The following is a 19,575-nucleotide window of genomic DNA, read 5'->3' as shown; positions in this document are numbered from 1 at the left end:
TGTTTGAAACCTAAAAAAAAATAATAAGTAATTGCTGCTTCTTGTGCACTGTTTACTGAACAGTGTAATTAGCATGAACAGTATAATAACCTGTTCATGCTAATTGCATTATTCAGTGAAAAATGCAATTAGTATAAATAGTGTAACCAACTCCATTGTTCTAGTTAAATCGGTTTTGGTAGGACCTGGGTTGGTTCAAAGTTCAATATGTATTGAATCGGATCCAACCCAATAAAATAAAAAATAAAAAATGATTTTTTATTTTTTAATTGTGTTTTATTCAAAAAAAAAATTAGTGTTTAATATTATTCAATAACACTACATAAATTAAACAAAAATCGTTATATTATTCAATAACATTACATAAATTAAACAAAGATCGTTTAATGACGTAATATTTGCAGAATTTGATCGCAATTCCAATTTTATTCCGATGCTGTTGCGCGCTTAAGAAACTAAAAAAATTGTAGTCCTTATCTGATGTATTTCATAAGTGATGGAATTATAGATAGTTTAATGGAACAATAAAAAATATTTTATATAAAGTTTTATTTATTTTATAATGTAATAACAATAGTTAAATATATAATATTTAAATTAAAAACCATCAATATTAATATATATTTTTAAAAATTATTTTATAATCTCAATTTCAAAAGTATTATTAACCAAACACATTAAACTACTTTTTGTTCAATCTTAATTTCAACTACAATTTTAATCAAACATATATAAATATCAAATCAACCTCAACCAAAAACACTTTTTATAAAATAATTTTTTTCAAACTACAACAGTTACCATAATACCAAACACACCTGATTCGTGTGGTGTAATGAAATTATTTTAGAATTGAGTTTTCAAATAGATTTTTGTTTACATAAAATTTATTTTTTAATATATTTTAAATCATTTTAATGAGATAAAAAATAAATTTTAAAAAATAAAAAATTTATTTTATATAGTTCTAAAAAAATACTTTTTTAATCGTTGTCTGTTTGAGGATATAATAGCAGTTATTTTTCAAAGTGATTTTCACTTGAAAATACATTAAAATAGTATTTTTTATTTTAAAAAAATTATTTTTGATATCAACATATTAAAATGATTTGAAAATAGAACAAAATATTAATTTAAAATAAAAAATAAAAAATTAATTTTTTTAAAAATATTTTTAAGATGTAAAAATAATTTTTTTCACTTTAAATGATTGATTGAAATGATATTTGGCGGATTAATTTTTTTATTTGAAATTTGTATACTGTTGTTCTAATATTTCTCATGTAGTATAGTAAAATTTCACTAGCAAAAAAGAGTTTTTTTTTTTCAAAAAAGAAAAAACAATTAAAATGAGTAAACCCAACGGTCCATTAACATAAAAACAACGAAGGCACTGTATGCTATAAACGTATTTAAAACCATAAATAACAGTAAATTATGTCAACATCAATTAATTAATGGATAATTTATTAGTAACTTTGAAAAACATACATGCCATGGCATGGCATGGCTAGGAAGGAGTAGCCGTTATAGATCCATCGCTGTCACCTGCCTAATCTTTAATCACCTAACCTCCAAAAGCCGCGTCGGCACCGGCAGTGGCACCCCCCCACTTTCCCCATTCTATTCCTCCTTCAAAAAAAGAAAGAAAAAAGCAGTTGAAAATGACCCTAGACGACGCTCTTTGTATTTTGTAACGTCAAGAGGAGAGTTTAAGACAAGACACCACCTCCTCTGTTCCTCCCTCTCTTTTATACTATCTCTCACACAGACACAGACATAGACATTGTGCTCGCGTCTGTTTCTTCCATATATATATATATAAGAGGAAAACGAAAAGAGAAGGCGAAGAAAGTGCAATGACAGTGATAATACTCTTAAGTTAGCTTTTTGGACGATCACGACAAGTAGGCAACCAGATGATGATACACACAAAATTGGGAGAGAGAAGGAACCAATAATACTACTACTGGTTCAAGACTTTGTGAAGTACGTACGTTTCTTCTGTTTCCCTCTTGCATTGCTCACTCAAACGCGAACGTTTTCTCGTTTCCACAGCGCTGCAGTGTTTCAAAGGTAACCAACCACAAGTTTGGATCCTTAGAAACATACACTATTTTGCTTTGATTTCTTTACGGTGCTGCTGGTACTGCAGTGTGATTTTTTGTTATTTAATTATAGGTGTGTGTTTGGTTGCTAAGAAATTATGTAGGGATGAAAGAAAGAGAGATAAGAGTTCTTACTGGAAATTTCGTGTTAGTGTTTGCTATTGTCTGGCATATGGGGGTTGAAAATTTTGAAAATTAAAGACTTTGTAAGCCCCTTGATTTTGAGATTCCAGATAATTGTCGGTGGCTTGATTTTCATGTGACTGAAAACCTTGTTTCCTCCCTTTTACTCTGATTTTAATCTGTACATTGATTTGCTGCAATGAATTTGAACACTACAAAGGTTGTCCTTTGATGCAGGGATCGGAAGATACATTATTGTCTGTTTCAGGTGAAGTGGATAGATAGATAGACAGAAAACATATGGCGACACTGAGTGATATAGGAGTAGCAGCAGCTATTAACATACTCACTGCGTTTGCTTTCTTCTTCGCATTTGCAATTCTCCGGATTCAACCGGTCAATGATAGGGTCTACTTTCCCAAATGGTATATCAAGGGGTTAAGGAGCAGTCCTTTCGGCACTGGGGCCTTTGTTGGCAAGTTTGTCAATTTGGACTTCAGGTCATATGTGAGGTTTCTCAACTGGATGCCTGCGGCACTACATATGCCGGAACCTGAGCTCATTGACCATGCTGGATTGGACTCCGCTGTTTACTTGAGGATTTACCTGATAGGGTATGATCTGATAGTTATTTTATTCTATTTTTGTTATGCGTTTTGTGTGATTTGCATGTGATGGATATGTGGTCTAATTTCGATTGAAATTGGTATTTTGATGTCTTGAAATGTCTCGCTCGAGTCTCTTCACCTAACCTTGAAAATGTTCACATATACTCATTTGTCACTGTTCATCAGTCAAAGCCAGAGAGCTCCTAGGAGGTTTGCTAGGTTTACTCTGATTTTATGAATGATGCTGCCCCAATCACGAACTGTTAGTCCACCCTTTCACATATTATTGACTTGTATAGCCTTTATTCTCACAGACTTACTCTTCTTTTTTATTTCCTCTTAAATGCAGGCTTAAGATTTTTGTTCCTATTGCATTCCTGGCCTTCACTATCCTGGTGCCAGTTAACTGGACAAATAGCACTTTGGAGCGTTCTAATTTGACTTACAGTGATTTAGATAAGCTCTCTATTTCAAATATACCGACAGGATCAAACAGGTATGCAACACCTTTTGTCAATTCGTTTGTTATCTTTTCTGCTTTTAAATCAAGTTTTAAAAATATTTTAGTCTAATGTTGAACAGTTCTTTAACAATTGCGAACTGTCTGCAATATATATAAGAGCTAGGCCGATTTTTCACTTAATAGCCTTTTCCTTTCAATAATGAAATTTACTGCATTTGTTTCTTCAATAGAATTTCTTGCTCGCAGAGTAGGTTTGAATTCTCAACGTATAATTTTGGTTGCAGATTCTGGACCCATTTGGTGATGGCCTATGCCTCTACCTTTTGGACATGCTATGTGCTAAAAAAAGAGTATGAGATAGTGGCTAAAATGAGGTTGCATTTTCTTGCATCAGAAAAACGACGTCCTGATCAATTTACAGTAAGAGCAATTCTGCTAATGCTATTTCTTTAGAGCACTACAGTACTAATCAAGAAGGTGGCATGAAATCAAGGTTGGATGTTTACCATCAATTAAAGATATAGAGGACTTAGAACATCTTCAGGGCCAATCAGATGCTGCTAGATGCATGCCGCAACCATGCTTTGATTTGACACATGGATGCATATTCTTCCAGAAAAAATAAATTGATGATCTCCTTTGAGCACTCTTAGTAACTCTTTTCTTCCAGTTCCTCATTGGTGAAGTAATGTACTTTGGTACAGGTACTGGTTAGAAATGTGCCCCCAGATGCTGATGAATCGGTTAGTGAACTCGTGGAGCATTTTTTCCTAGTCAACCATCCTAATGATTATCTCACTTACCAGGTTTGCTCTTTTATTTGATAACAAACGGGAAAAACATTTTCATGAAATAGCTTTGCTTTACCTTCAATCTCTTCTGTCACCTATTCTGGCCCAAAAAACTGTTCTGGGTAGTTAAATCATGTTATGATTTTTTTTCTCTTGTTTTTAACATTTTCTTCCAGGTTGTCTACAATGCTAATCAACTTTCTCACCTAGTCAACAAGAAGAAAAAGATGAAGAACTGGCTTGACTATTATCAAATCAAATATTCAAGAAACAAATCCAGAATGCCCTCCCTCAAGGTAATCATTGCTGATGACATCCTATTGAAGTCACCAGTTTTTGGTTTTTTTACCTGGTTTTTATGCCTTTCCAGATGTAGTGCTTCTACACTCAATTTACAGGACAAAGTATAAGAAAATGTTTTTCAGATTCTAATCACTAACAGGTAGTGCCAAATTTATTTTTCATTGAGCAGACTGGTTTTCTTGGCCTTTTCGGGACTAGGGTGGATGCAATTGATCACTATACATCTGAGATTGAGAGACTGTCCAGAGAAGTAAGTGGTACTTCACAATTAACTTCATGGTGATAATATGAACTTAGTTGAGGTAGTCAATCTTGATGCAAGCAATTAACCATATGTTCTCTCAAAATTAATAATGGCTAGATCTCCTTAGAGAGAGACGAGATTGTGAACAATCCCAAGGCAATCATGCCAGCAGCATTTGTTTCCTTCAAAACTCGATGGGGAGCTGCTGTTTGTGCACAAACACAACAATCCAGAAATCCAACTATGTGGTTGACTGAGTGGGCTCCTGAACCCCGTGATGTATACTGGGACAACCTCGCTATTCCATTTGTTTCACTGGCACTAAGAAGGCTCGTTATCGCTGTCGCATTTTTCTTCCTTACTTTCTTCTTTATGGTTCCCATTGCATTTGTACAGTCCCTTGCAAACATTGAAGGAATTGAGAAAGCACTCCCGTTCCTGAAACCTATAATTGAAATGTGAGTATCTTCTTCTCAGGGTTGACTTTATTCTAATTAGATATACCTGTGTTCATCATTTGTTTGTTCACAGCTGCATGACATTTAATTATTTCATGCAGGAAAGTGATAAAATCATTCATTCAAGGTTTCCTTCCTGGAATTGCTTTGAAGATATTTCTTATTTTTCTACCCTCCATACTGATGCTAATGTCTAAATTTGAGGGATTCATTAGCATATCAGGCCTAGAGAGGAGATCTGCGGCTAGATATTATATCTTCCAGTTCATTAATGTATTTCTCGGAAGCATAATCACCGGAACTGCTTTTCAACAACTGGATAATTTTATCCACCAGTCTGCAACTGAGTATGTTGTTCTCATATTCTCAATGTTTCCAATATATTAGCGTATGCAGCACTCGAAATTGTTCTTTCGATGCAGCTCGACATTTATTTGTGTGCGCTTTGTGCATTAGCTGCTGGAGTTAGAAAAGATCACTTATAAAGCTTGATTCACTACCTTTTTCACTTTAAATTTTTAGTTCTGCTGTTTGTTTTGTGTTTGGTTGTTTTATCCATGCATGCAAGGGGATTTTATGTAATCCCATGTTGGGTAAGTACAAATTGGACCTTCCGAAGTGTATGTGGTGAGCTTTTAGTAGACGCTCCGAGTCTGATAATCTTTAAACTTTTGCTTCATACATTTCTCGCAATTCAATCATTCCATAATTACCTACGAGTCTTATTTTTACTCGACACTTTAATCCAATGTTTGCAGAATACCAAAGACAATCGGAGTGTCCATACCTATGAAAGCAACTTTCTTCATAACTTACATCATGGTTGATGGGTGGGCTGGAGTTGCTGGGGAGATTTTAAGATTGAAACCCTTGATAATCTATCACCTGAAGATGTTTTTCATGGTGAAGACCGAGAAGGATATGGAAGAGGCGATGGATCCAGGAACTCTTGGTTTCAACACGGGGGAACCACAAATACAACTTTATTTCTTACTTGGCCTTGTTTATGCTGTGGTGTCGCCCATCTTACTTCCTTTCATTATAGTATTCTTTGCCCTCGCATTTGTTGTGTATCGTCATCAGGTAAAAACCTGAATCACATCCAGAATTGTCATTCAAACTACAGTTATGCATGTGTTGTGTTTCCGCAGTATGCATTAACAAGCACTACATTATTGGCTTGCGGGGATCCTCACTGAAAATAGATTGCTGCATTAAATTGTAGATTATAAATGTTTACAATCAGGAGTATGAGAGTGCTGCAGCATTCTGGCCTGATGTCCATGGACGCATCATAGTTGCAGTAATTGTCTCACAGCTGCTGCTAATGGGATTGTTAAGCACAAAAGAAGCGGCTCAGTCAACACCGTTGCTCATTGCACTCCCAGTATTGACAATATGGTTCCATTTGTTCTGCAAAGGCCGTTATGAACCTGCTTTTGTTAGATATCCATTGCAGGTAACATAGCATGCTTGGTTCATCTTCTCCCTTTGTTTTTCCTTTTTCTCTTTTCCAGATTTCTGAAACAGAATAATACAACCAGTTTCTGTTGTATAAATCTCAAAAATTCTCCTGGCATGTTTTGCCTGTTCAAATTCCTTTTATCATAATATAATGCTTTAATGCTCTGTGTGAGCACTTACCATCTTTATTTCAGTGTTCTTATATCGTCATCGTTTGGTGTTAATTTCCCCGGCTTGAATAATCTCATCTTCACCTTTTCTGCCATGACCATTGTTTTGCAGGAAGCAATGATGAAAGATACATTGGAACGAGCCAGAGAGCCCAAACTGAACTTGAAAAGCTTCCTTCAAAACGCTTACATCCACCCAGTTTTTAAAGGCGAAGACGATAGTGACAGCGATGAAGCGCCTGAAGAGTTTGAGAAAGAACCTGATCTGGTCCCAACAAAGCGCCAGTCTCGAAGGAATACACCATTGCCAAGTAAACACGGCTCAGCTGCATCCTCCCAGCCTGAAGCTCAGGATTATCCACTACTTTGAAACTCGTGTGTAAACGCGAGTCCTTGGAAAATTAAGCTGGCTGAGCTCAGAAGAGATTGTGCATGGGATAGCAGGCTAAGAAGAGAGAGTGAGCCGTGCAGAAGAACACAAATGTGAAATAGGAACAACTAGAGAGAGATGTTGAGAAAATTTTAGTTTCTACGTCTGGTTTATATTAGGTTGGCTTTAGTTTGATGGCAACAGCTAAAAGGTTGAGCAGAATAATTTGTTCATGCATTTGTCATAATTTTGCTTGTAGTTCCTAGTAGGAATATTTGTTGAACAATAGTTGAAAACACTGAAGTACACTCAGTTTCCTATTCAACTCTCTTAATTCTACATACACATACACATTAAATTATTTAAATGGGATTACACCTCTACCTATCATAATTTAATAAATATTATAATTAACTAGTCCAATGCAAATCCTTTTTTTATCGAGATTTTCTATTTACACTAAAATCTTGATTAATAATTAATAATTCATATTTTATATTAAAGTTTTTAAACACTTACTTTAGCAATAGGAGGCTATCATCTTCATGTAAAAATGATTGTTTTACATCCCAAGTAGAACATGAATTTTGAGCTATCAAAGCAATAAATAATTTTATTATATCATGCCTAATAATTGCAGCAAAAATTTATATGTAATAGATATTATACTCTTGTTGTATTCTTGCTTGTAACCTTTAAGCTACCAAACATGTTATATATTTATTAACCTTATTATTTTTTTTTTTAATTTTATCTTATACATCGAATTTACACTAATGATCTTTTGTTTTTTTGAAAGATATATCAACTTTCAAGTATTGTTTTTCTTAATGACATCAATTGTATTATTCGTAGCATTTTACCACTTTGTTTCTTTAACGACATCTTCCAAAATTATAGAATCATATTCTGATAATATAGCAAAATAAGTAGATCAATCTATTATTAGTCAATCATGCAGGCCTTTTTCTAACTTGTTATGACATTTGATTATTAAGTGTGGTAGTGTGCTTTGATCATTTACTCGTTGTGATGCTTTATTTATAAGCTTTCCTCTTTTTTCATTATTTTTATAATTTAAATTTACTAGAATATTTTGTTTAACATCATCATTGCTAAAAAATAACATTACGACTAGTAATAATTTTATTGGTGTTAGAATTATATAGTTTATAAGCTTTTAAATAATCACCAATAGCAAGAAAAATGTATTTTTTCTCTTATCATCAAGCTTTTTCCTCTTTTGATCTGGAATATAAGTAATGCATCTAAAAATTATAAAATAATCAATCGTCGATTTTTATCTACTCCAAGCTTCCTCTAGTATCTTATCTTGAACGATAAGTCTAAAACTTCTATTCAAAACATAAATAGTTCAATTTAGTACTTAAATCCAATAAGATTTTGGTGGGCCACTCTTTGTTAAAAGACATTGCATCATATCCATAATAGTGTGATTCTTCTTTTTATAAACATCATTTTGTTACAGAGTATTGACTACGGTAAGTTGCTTCTTGATTCCACAGGTTTGACAATAATTTGTAATTTCTTGTAAGATATACTCTTCATCACGATATGTTTAAAAATATTTTATTAGTTAACTAGCTTCATTCTTGACAAGTGTTTTATAACTCTTAAAAAGCTTAGAAAGCTTTAGCTTTTTCTTGCAAAATAAACCTAAATTTCCTTACTATAATCATAAAAAAGGTGATTATATATTTATCTCTAATAAAAAAATGAAGTTATTGACCCTTAAATATCATAATGAACAAGCTCCAATGTTTACTAATAACAAATTCTTCACAAACTTGAGAAGGAGTTGAAATTTTAGAAATGCATGCCACCATATTTTTTTGATGTGGAATTCTCGATCTGCTTAATTTAAGATGTCCATAGTAAAAATGTCACAACCATACTTCCTCATTTAATCTCATAAAAAATATGAATGAGTAATATTTTAAAGATACAGAGGAAAAAATTAATTTATCGTCATGTTAACTTTGGTAATTAAGTCCAATTTGTCATCTTCAATTCTACATACTCTACTTTTTTATATATATAAATCCATATCCATTTTCTTCAAGTTAACAAAGTAAATTTATTTTTAATTTTAAAATAAAGATGTTTAAGAACTAGTGATAGAAGACATGTAAATATAAATTATAAAATTGAAAAGAGGTGTTCAGGATTGATGATAAAAGACACGTGAAGATAGATTGCAAAATTAACTCGTCAATTGATGAAGGTAAGGAGGCTAAATGATCGTGAGAAGAATAATCATGGATCCATGACTAATTTTGAGAACTTCTTAATCAGGATGAATATGATTTTGAAACTCAAAGTTTTTATAATTTTAATTTCTTTGCCAATTGGAATCAACACCAAAATTTGATTAGAATGATGTTGAAGGAAAATATTTAGATGCAAAATCTTTTATTTATAATGTTCATAGGAAAGGAACCAAGTTAGTTATGGTTCCAAAGATATCTTTCATGAAGCACATTACAAATGATGTGCCTCATATATGTTGGAAGAGAATTTTGTAATTGATAAGGTTAAAGTTTATATTTTTACACTTTATATAAAAATTGTGAAGCAAATTTCTAAATCTTTTGCGAATGCTAAGATTTGTTATGTTATTAGAGAGGATATCTGTGACAGATATGATGTTTTTAATAAAAAAAACTACTAGAATTGGTTTATAAAATATATAAAGGGTCTTTTAAGGTGACATCCACTCACATTTAATGTTAAAAACATGTTGAAGTTTGTGATCTAACATAACTATTTTTAATTGGAATATTAACATGTTTTTTAAAAAACCAATTAAAGGTGAATAAAAAATTGTTCTCAATAAACCTTTGAATAGTAAAATTTTCAAATCCAAAATAGTTTATAGATTGAGTTATGAACTTATGGACTTATTCATTAGTTTGGACTTGAGTTGGTTAACGATAAAATATTTTGCTCTTAAGTCCTTGTTTGACTAATAATTTCGTTTAAGTCTCTAAAATATCTTGTACATGAACCAATATATCAATTAAGTTATATGAATAAATTCATGAACTATTAACATTCATGAATTGTTTTATGAATTATAAATACTCATAAACTATGAGTAATTTATGAACTATAAACATTCATGAATTATTTTATGAATTATAAATATTCATAAATTATTATTAATTCATGAAATTTTTCTATGAATATTCATGAGTATATTTCATGAATTTAAAATTCATGAATTATGAGTAATTCATATATATTTCATGAATTTAAAATTCATGAATTGGTTCATGAATTATGAGTAATTCATGAACTATGAATATTCATTATTTTGTTTTTATGAATATTGGTGAATATGTTTCATGAATTTAAACATTCATGAATTATTTCATAAATTATGAATATTCAAGAATTATAAGAAATTTATGAATTATGAACATCGATCATAATTAATAAACATTCATGAATTATTAGTATTAATTTTTTGGTTTTCAAGTCCTATAAATAAGTGTTTTGGATGAGTGGAAATGGATGAATGAAATTCTTGAATTCTTTTCTCTATTTGTTGTTGTTTTTTCTAGGTCTAGTTCTTTTATTCATTTTTCATATTCTAGGGCTTATATTTGGTTTTTATAGAAAGATATTGAATATTATTCATTTAAGTTCATTAGATCTTGTTAAGAGTGTACCTAAATAAAAAGGAGTTGTTGGAATCCTTGGAAGCTTATTAAATAAAGTTTTTTACATCAAATAAAAAGTAATAAAGCTTTAAAATTAAATGATTAATTCTTAACAACAATAAAATTTTATATTGGATATATTCTAAGAACTTCAACAAGGAAGTACTCTAACCAATTTTATTTAAGTGTAATTTGAATACCTGTGTAGTTTGCATGCTAGGATTTTCTCTTTATATTTCTACAAGTTTATATATTTGCATACTAACCATACTAGCTTTTATAATAATTGCATGATTATCAAGCTTTTATATATTTGCATGATAATAAATGAAATAAATAGGCTCATTTATCTAATTATCTTTTTATATGTGAATTTTTTGAACAACAAAGAATATTTTTAGAAAAGTTATTTATTTTTCTAGTTATTTTTATTTTGTCCTACGTACCTTAGGAAATTAAATATTATGCATAACAATTTTATTTTTTTAGTTTGTTTAGTACTTTTATTACTTTTTCTTTATTTTTTGCTTTCCTAATTGTTTAGGTTAGTTTTTAATTTTATTTAAGGAGTTGTAAATCTCTTTGAAAGGTATACTATTTGAAGAATATTCAAAGAAAAATATTCAGTAATAAAATTTTAAATTAGAGTTTTTGTATGTTGACCTTACTCGGTATAATTTTGTGTTGTCTATTCTTGCAATATTTCTTGGGTTATTTTCTATTTGGGTCAATTTCCAACTTAATTTTTAATGCAAAATAAGAATGTTTCAGTGTTATAAATGTATTTTATGATATTATTTTTTTAATTGAGAAATGAAAGATGACATCTATATTTAATAGAATAAATTGAAAAATATATGAATTAATAAATAAATAATTATTATTAATGTTAATTAAAGACTAAAGCGAAAAGTTGATTTTCCTTTTAAGAAGTAAAAGATAAATGCGTATACAAATATTTTACTTCAACTATTCTTTTTATTTTAATTTTTTTTAAAAAAATTATCTTAGAAGTTAATTTTGGTCTCTAAATACATTTGATTTCATTTTAAAAAATGCATTGTCCAAATAAAACTTATTGATCTAAAATTTAAGAGAAAAAAGTTTAAAGATAAATTACAATAATTTTTTTGAAGTATTATGAAATTATAGAAACAATTCACAAAATTAATTATTAAAAAAAATAAACTAATCAATTCATAAAACAAAAATAAGAGAGAGAGGGAGAGAGAGAGAATTGATTAAGATTCAAACTAAAAGAAAAAAAAATTAAAGTCTATGCACCTGGTCAAAAATAAAAAAGGCTAAGCCCATACATTTACTTTAATTTTTTTATATTATTATTATTAATAAGTGGACAACATATTGGCTATAAGGAATGGAGACGGCAAAGAAAAATGTGAGAAGATGAGACGTTTGGACTGTGTAGCATCATCTTTTTAATATATAGTCAAAGAAAGTTAAAGTTACAATCAAATTAATTTAATGAAAAAATAATCATAAAATTAGCTATGAATTTGACCTAACCAATTATTATAATTTTCTATTAGGTGGATTTAGCATGACATGCCAACAAATTAATATTCAAAATAATAATAATAATAATAATAATAAAAACCGTCCAGTTTCTCGCATTAACAACCGCAATTAATATTCAAAATAATAATAATAATAAAAACCGTCCAGTGCATTAACAACCGAACTTCTTCCCCCCTCTTTCATCCCTATTTCTCATCCTTCCCTTCCTCCCCAAGTCTAGAGAGAGAGAGGAGGAAGATTCTGCAAATACGAAGAGATAGAAAGACAGGCTATCGGGATAGATCGTCTAAATAATTGAATCAAAAACACTGGGCAAAGAATGGAGGTTGGAGGAAGAGCTGGGCCTCAAACGACGACGGCGTCTTCTTCTTCATCGTCGTCCGCAATGCTACCGTACAACCTTCCTCTCTTCTCTGCCTTGCTGTCCTTCGCTCTCGCTCAATTCCTCAAGCTCTTCACCACCTGGTCATTCTCTTTCCCCTCCCCTTCTCTTCTTTTTATCAAAAGGACCCATCCCAATTTCATTTGATTTTTTTTCAAGCTATTTTATTTTATTGAAGATTAAAGGATCAAAATCTGTTAATCTAAAGATTTCCCTTTTCATTATCTCTCTCCTTTTAAGTGGGTTTTATTTTTCTCCCCATGCCACCCTTCATAGGGATTGTACCGTCCATTTTGCAAAGGCAGAGATAAAAGGATATGAACTTGGATAAATATGACTTTGTCTTGTGTCTGTAATTAATTTGTTGAGTTTAAGATATATCATGTAGCTCAAATTTTCAGCATTTTTGTCCTAGATGCTCAGGTTTAAAGAAAAGAGATGGGATTCTAAAAGAATGCTTGATTCTGGTGGAATGCCATCTTCACATTCTGCAACTGTCACAGCTCTAGCAGTGGCTATAGGTCTGCAAGAAGGGACGGGTTCGCCTGCTTTTGCCATTGTTGTTGTCTTGGCCTGTGTTGTGAGTCTCTTTTTTTTCACCCCTTGGTGTTTGCTCGCTTGTATTATACCTATTCCCGCTGTGGTGATGTGGGTTGATTGCTTGCTGTTTTGGATAAATTTTGCCAACATTGTCGTTCAACCTTCTTCAGAACTTGATTAGTTTAAAATGCTTTTTCCCCCCTCTTTGTACTGATTTGAATTAGAATCACTCAGATGGGTTAGTTTGAAGTTTTAGTAAAATTTTCAGTAAAAAAATCTTTACTTCTTGGAGGTTTATAGGAAATTTTAGTGGTGTGAAACGAATTCATGCCTTTTCTTCATGCTTGAAATGCATATTTGGTGATGAAATGGGTGCATTTCTACTTTAACTTGTTTTGTGCTTCATTCAGGGATCAAACTATGTTGTATGTTTTGCTAAAAGGTTTATATAGTTGGCACTACTGACGTAAAATGCTATAAACTTATTTTATTGTGGCTGCCATGATGACTTACTTCAATAGCTTCCAACCAAAAAGGAGGGTAAAAAAATCTTGGCTATGTGAGGAAGATCCTAAGAATAATTGATTGGAGGCGGTGGAAAGTTCATTGATAGACACTGCAAACTCTCCAAGTGAAGATATTTGTTGATTTCCCTTCGCAAGTCTCTTAATCAAGAGAATTTTGCAATCCCAAGATGCTATAGGCCAAAATATGTAGCAAGATTCCATATATAATTTCGTATTCTAATATCTAGGTTTTAGTGGATTGTTATTGGGCAGCCTTAAAAGCTGGTTTAGCTGGGCTGCATCAAGAAACCTGAAGTTTATGATCTAAACTGCATTATTCAGCTTTTGATCTGGATGATTTCACACTAACTATAGAATTCATAGGGCTGTAATGCCATTTGTGTTCTTTGTTTTCTGTTGATCTCTCTTTAATCAAGAAGTTTGATTCACCCAAATATATTACTAGGAACTGCTACTTTTTCTGTGTTGACATGATTGACTTTTATATTTTCTGCAGGTGATGTATGATGCTTCAGGCGTCAGACTTCATGCTGGTCGGCAAGCTGAAGTAAGTCATCTTGACACAAATTTGTAAACTTAGACTGCTTTTTTTGTTTGCTTCTAATATTGCAACTTGCAAGTGAATTTTGACACATTCATAGGTGTCTTGTTGCTTGTATTGCTTTACATGGTTGTGTTTTTGTGCCTATTACAGTTGCTGAACCAAATTGTCTGTGAGTTTCCTCCAGAACACCCGTTATCCAGTGTTAGACCTCTGCGTGAATTACTTGGGCATACTCACCTTCAGGTTTGTTGCATGATTACTGCATTTTGTTTCAACAAGCAAGTTCTCTCTTTCATGCTTGCATTTTCTCCTTCAAGGTTCGTGTATTCTACAATTCAAACTCACTCAATCCATGGTCAAATTATTATCACCCGGATGAGATGCTTGTTGTAGTTGACTAGGTATTGCAAGGCTTGTCGCTGTACCTCTTTATTCACTGTAGACAAAGTAAGTTGGAAATGTCTGGAAAAAAAAAATATATGAAATGCCTTATAATAGCAAGATTAAGAACAATAAATATAGGAGAAAGAAAAGGAGAATTGAGAGATGGAGACTTAAGCAAGGTCATAAATATAGTAAGAGCATTTTCCTTGTATCCCAAGGACAGAAAGTAGATAGAACTGTCTATAAACCAAATTTTGTTATTTGAAGGCTTTATTGATAAAGAGATAGCCAAGTTTTGGCGTATACATTATCATTAAGTGCTGAGGGAAGATAACTTTCTTGAAAGTTGAAGACAGTTCAAAAGATGTTAAAATGCAAGTGCCAGGAATTTTCAAGTCAAATCAAGTTTTTAGTAAGTTGATCGGGTGATATAAAAGTCAACTCTAACCTAGTTTACTTAAGTTTATCAAAACAGTAATAGTGCCTAAATACTTTTTTTTATGATAAAGATAATTTTTTATTTGACCCTTTGCGAAGCACGGGTAGGTTAACTATGGATTATAATAGGAATTCTCTCACGGTTTTTTCCTTTAATTATTTTTCTAAAGCCAAGTCATCTTAATTCTTTTCCTTGATTTCTTCAATTATTTTGGCTATCATTTGCACATTTTTTTTACATTCAAAAACATTTTGGTACAACCCGCAACAAAGCATGGGCCTAGTTAATAAATAAAAATCTAAAAGGCTTGGCTTTTTCATTGTGAACATGCCATTGCTCACCCTCTCACATTTTACTATAGGCCTACTATTCAAAATTTTGCTTTCAATACAATTTTTTATGTACAAATACAATTTAAGAGAAAAAAATTTGTCCCGCTGGGGGTCAAATAGCTATAGTAATACCAGTTCGGGTAGAAGCTTGTCAAATATATTGACTTTGATGTTCAGGTGCAGATAACCCGCTTACTGTTCTGGACAGGTTGTAGCCGGAGCTATCCTGGGATTCATTGTAGGCTACCTGATGAGAAATACTCATTAGCAGATTGTGTTTCCATCATTTATTATTCAGGCGCCGCAGCAATTCCAGCAAAGAAGAATGGAAGAGCTGTTGTATATTGTAGTTCCAATTGTTGGGAAAACAGATGCAGTTGTTGGGAGTGATGCCCGTATTATTGGGATTTTATGGATTTTGTAATATATGTGAAAGTACGTTCATGAATAAACAATGCTTCCAGAATAAACTTGGTGGAAAGAATGGCATCCCTGCGTTGAGCTTTTCTGCTCATTTATCCGCTGGATTCCATGGCGACCTGGTGATTTATTTGGTCGCAGTAAAGGCAGGCTAGTAACGGTCTACTGATAGTAATTGTGCTTTTTCTCTAGAGCATACTGGCGAACAGGGACGTGCTTTCCTTTATGGACATCACCAGAAGAAAAATCTGAGCCAGAAGGTTCCTGCATAGTGTTTCTGACTTGGATCTTGAACCAAGCAACAGACAGAAACTACTGGTGATATTTTAGAGGTTGCCATTGTTTAGTTTTGTTCGCATTCAATATTATAAGACAAGGTAGAAGTACACAAATTTTTAATAAAGTTGAAATAAAATTCTAGTATGTATACTGACATGTAATAATAGAATATTCAAGGTTGTTCTTGAATTAACAAAGATCTTATCATGAGTACTAACAAATACAAAAAATAATCATTATACTAAAACTAGTATAAGAAATATTTTGTTGTCAAGATTAAATATTTTGTTTTTAAGACTAAAATGCTGGTCACCTATACTCGTGTAGGATTTAAATAATTTAACTTTTAAATGATGCATTTCCTTTGAACATCTACAAACCCATCAAAATGTCTCTCAACAAAGGACCAGAACCTAACAAAAGAAAAGGCAGCAAAAATTAACCATAATTAGAGGCAAAACAAGTTGAAAAAATTATAAAAAATAAGGCAAATGAGTTATTGGAAAGTACACAGAATCTTTTCAACCTTTTTTTTATACTGTTTTTTTTTAATTAGAATTGGTAGACAGCTAATTTTGATAATTACTAAAATTAAGTTTTATCATTTTATATTAATTATCCATCATAAACAGAAAAAAACTGATAATTTTTTATTTTAAAATCCATACAGTTTTACTTAAAAATAATTTTCTTAGGAAATAGAAAGTTTCTAATCAAATTATTCATTCATTACGTGGTAAAACAAATTGAACTCGTAAAAAATAATTTTTTATAGGTAAAAAATCTTTTATAGCAAACACAAACTCAAAATAAACTAGAAAAAATAAATTTTTATGAACTAAAAAATTATTTTATAAGCATACTCATGCTAAAACATAAACCCAAGACCTAGTTAGGATTGAGTTCTAAGCCCAGACTCAAATCTTGCTAAGTGGAGCCGAATGAATATGCTTGTTGATCTAAGTTCAAAGCTCATTTCGCAAACAAAATAATATCTAATGAGCCTAAAATTTAAAATTAACATAATTAATTCTAGCAATTAACATAATTAAGTCTCTTCATTTATCTTAATTACCCATTATAAATAGATAAAAACCTGACAATTTCTTTTTAAAAAATATATGTTTTTACTTAAAATAAAATTGTTTACGAATTGAAAGACTATTTATTCATGAACTGACTAAACAAAACGAGTTAGACAACAAGAATTCTTTAAAAATCAAGAAATTATTATACAACCAAGCTGAATCTAAACCCAAGCCAAGGACTCAGGGCTTGTGGTTGAAGGCCTGAGGCTGGGTTGAGCCGAGTGAGTACATGTGGCTTAGACCTGAAAATCCACTTCGCTAGGGGCTTCTCTCTTTTAAAAGCTGTGGTGTCCCACTGTTAATTTTTAACTTCTTCTCAACTTCCCATTGTATATATACTTTTAAGAAAATCTGTATATTTTCCATGTGGAATAAAGGATTTTGAGTTTCATAAAACATGCAAAGTAAGAGTTTTTTCAGGTTAATTTTTTATTTACTCATAATTTATTTTAATTATATTAATATTCTAATTTCCATTTTTTATCCAATAGAATCTAATAAGCCCATTTCTTTATCTTGGTGGGATAAACATTTAGGATATGAATCATGTATAACATGCTCACCATCTTTTCCCTTCTTTTTTTTTTTGTGTGTGTTCTTGAGTCATGAGGAAGTAATGAAATCCCATTTTATGGTTTGTTTTAGGTGTGCCAAACGGCTCCCTTGTAATAATTTGTTGCCATTAATTTTCTAATAGTTTCTTTCAAGATAAATCTAGGAAAAACGTTAGAAGATGAACTTCCTTGGCAATTCTGCTTCTTCTTCATGGAGTTTCAACTTTCTTGCTATTAAATAAATATTCCTCTCTCTTATTCAAAGTTCACACTTAAAGCACTCCTTTAATACATCTCTGTACGATCTGTTTCTCTAAACTCACACAATGTATAAGGAGTTTCATAGTGTAAGCCATGACATGATGAAAAAAATGAGATCATCAAAGCCACGCCATCTCCTTTGGTTTGGCTTCAAGATAGTGATTGCCCTCTTTTTCTTGTCATACTGTCTTTTTGCTTCTCTGAAGCTTCACTCTCATGTCAAGCTTCCTTCCCTACATCCTCCTGCTTTTCATGCATCTCCCTCTTTAAGGTATCATCATTTTGAAGGCACACCGAAAATCGCTTTTCTCTTTCTTGCTCGGCGTGACCTCCCCCTTGATTTTCTGTGGGATTCCTTCTTCAAGGTCTGTATCTCTTTCTTGTTTATCATGATGGTTCGAAAGGACAAAAATGGATGGCAGTGTAAAAATCAAGGATATATATATATTAAAATGAAATTGCATGTGTTCATAAAAAGAATGAAATGGAAGTTTATAATTTTGGAAATAATTTTGATGAGTATTTCAGAATGTTGATGCGGCGAAATTCTCTATTTATATTCATTCCACACCTGGTTTTGTCTTCAATGAAACAACAACAAGGTCTGCATTTTTTTATGGTCAGCAACTAAACTATAGTATTCAGGTACTCATTAAATTCAATCTATTGTCCTCAGTTTCTTTTTTTAACTCTATTTTCACTAATTATTTTGGTTTCGTTTCCAATCACGTTTCCTCAAGATTTTCAAATGAAAGTAGATTCGAATTTATGCATCGTTATCATGATGGTTCGAAAGGACAAAAATGGATGGCAGTGTAAAAATCAAGGATATATATATATTAAAATGAAATTGCATGTGTTCATAAAAAGAATGAAATGGAAGTTTATAATTTTGGAAATAATTTTGATGAGTATTTCAGAATGTTGATGCGGCGAAATTCTCTATTTATATTCATTCCACACCTGGTTTTGTCTTCAATGAAACAACAACAAGGTCTGCATTTTTTTATGGTCAGCAACTAAACTATAGTATTCAGGTACTCATTAAATTCAATCTATTGTCCTCAGTTTCTTTTTTTAACTCTATTTTCACTAATTATTTTGGTTTCGTTTCCAATCACGTTTCCTCAAGATTTTCAAATAAAAGTAGATTCGAATTTATGCATCCCACAATATTTTTGCTGCAGGTGATATGGGGAGAATCGAGTATGATAGAAGCAGAGAAGCTATTACTTTTAGCAGCTCTCCAAGATCCTGCCAATCAAAGATTTGTTCTCCTTTCAGACAGGTGCATTTTGATGCACTCGAAATGGATTTCTTGTGCATATTTTACATAAAATTTAACAAGAACATGCATCTCGTTTACCTTTGTCACTTCTTTTCACTTCATAGTTGTTTGCTTTGCAGCTGTGTTCCTTTGTACAACTTCAGCTATTTATATAGCTATTTAATGTCTTCTTCAAAAAGCTTTGTCGATAGGTGTGTTGAAAAAAAATCC

At 31.6% G+C, this 19,575-nt stretch overlaps 3 protein-coding genes across 6 annotated transcripts in view; all 3 read left to right on the top strand.

The window, feature by feature from the left end:
- Positions 1-1,625: 1,625 nt before the first annotated feature.
- Positions 1,626-7,443, top strand: LOC105112955 (CSC1-like protein At3g21620). Of its 3 annotated transcripts, XM_011008889.1 has the most exons (13): positions 1,626-2,076; positions 2,469-2,845; positions 3,189-3,335; positions 3,587-3,722; positions 4,007-4,108; positions 4,270-4,389; positions 4,566-4,646; positions 4,758-5,098; positions 5,200-5,445; positions 5,857-6,181; positions 6,324-6,557; positions 6,845-7,114; positions 7,164-7,443. In XM_011008889.1, the coding sequence occupies exons 2-12, from the start codon at positions 2,532-2,534 to the stop codon at positions 7,100-7,102; spliced, it is 2,304 nt and encodes a 767-aa protein (XP_011007191.1). In that variant the 5' UTR covers positions 1,626-2,076; positions 2,469-2,531; the 3' UTR covers positions 7,103-7,114; positions 7,164-7,443. The 3 variants fall into 3 exon arrangements, with proteins under 3 accessions (XP_011007191.1, XP_011007190.1, XP_011007193.1); XM_011008888.1 differs by having other exon boundaries at positions 6,845-7,443; XM_011008891.1 differs by having other exon boundaries at positions 1,626-2,146; positions 6,845-7,443.
- A 5,038-nt stretch (positions 7,444-12,481) lies between these two features.
- On the top strand, positions 12,482-16,241 carry LOC105112954 (uncharacterized). Of its 2 annotated transcripts, none has more exons than XM_011008886.1 (5): positions 12,482-12,792; positions 13,133-13,289; positions 14,273-14,323; positions 14,471-14,563; positions 15,684-16,241. In XM_011008886.1, exons 1-5 carry the CDS (start codon positions 12,647-12,649, stop codon positions 15,741-15,743), a joined length of 507 nt encoding a protein of 168 aa, XP_011007188.1. In that variant the 5' UTR covers positions 12,482-12,646; the 3' UTR covers positions 15,744-16,241. The 2 variants fall into 2 exon arrangements, with proteins under 2 accessions (XP_011007188.1, XP_011007189.1); XM_011008887.1 differs by having other exon boundaries at positions 12,718-12,792; positions 13,125-13,289.
- Positions 16,242-18,187: 1,946 nt separating this feature from the next.
- Positions 18,188-19,575, top strand: part of LOC105112960 (uncharacterized) — a 4,051-nt gene continuing 2,663 nt past the window's right edge. The window contains exons 1-4 of the mRNA XM_011008899.1: positions 18,188-18,442; positions 18,606-18,722; positions 19,265-19,365; positions 19,485-19,556. Of these exons, the coding sequence (XP_011007201.1) occupies positions 18,188-18,442; positions 18,606-18,722; positions 19,265-19,365; positions 19,485-19,556 (545 nt within the window). The remainder of the gene's footprint in view (positions 18,443-18,605; positions 18,723-19,264; positions 19,366-19,484; positions 19,557-19,575) is intronic.

The sequence above is a fragment of the Populus euphratica genome, unplaced genomic scaffold (genome assembly GCF_000495115.2).
Source record: "Populus euphratica unplaced genomic scaffold, PopEup_1.0 scaffold380.1, whole genome shotgun sequence".
Classification (NCBI taxonomy): domain Eukaryota; kingdom Viridiplantae; phylum Streptophyta; class Magnoliopsida; order Malpighiales; family Salicaceae; genus Populus; species Populus euphratica.
This window is presented reverse-complemented; position numbering and strand designations above follow the sequence as displayed.

Coding starts and splice junctions, on each gene's coding strand:
- LOC105112955 (XM_011008889.1), top strand. CDS start 2,532: ATGGCGACACTGAGTGATATAGGAGTAGCAGCAGCTATTAACATACTC. Junction 4,109..4,269: donor ATGATTATCTCACTTACCAG/GTTTGCTCTTTT, acceptor ATTTTCTTCCAG/GTTGTCTACAATGCTAATCA. Junction 5,446..5,856: donor ATCCACCAGTCTGCAACTGA/GTATGTTGTTCT, acceptor CAATGTTTGCAG/AATACCAAAGACAATCGGAG.
- LOC105112954 (XM_011008886.1), top strand. CDS start 12,647: ATGGAGGTTGGAGGAAGAGCTGGGCCTCAAACGACGACGGCGTCTTCT. Junction 12,793..13,132: donor CTCAAGCTCTTCACCACCTG/GTCATTCTCTTT, acceptor CTAGATGCTCAG/GTTTAAAGAAAAGAGATGGG. Junction 14,324..14,470: donor ATGCTGGTCGGCAAGCTGAA/GTAAGTCATCTT, acceptor TGCCTATTACAG/TTGCTGAACCAAATTGTCTG.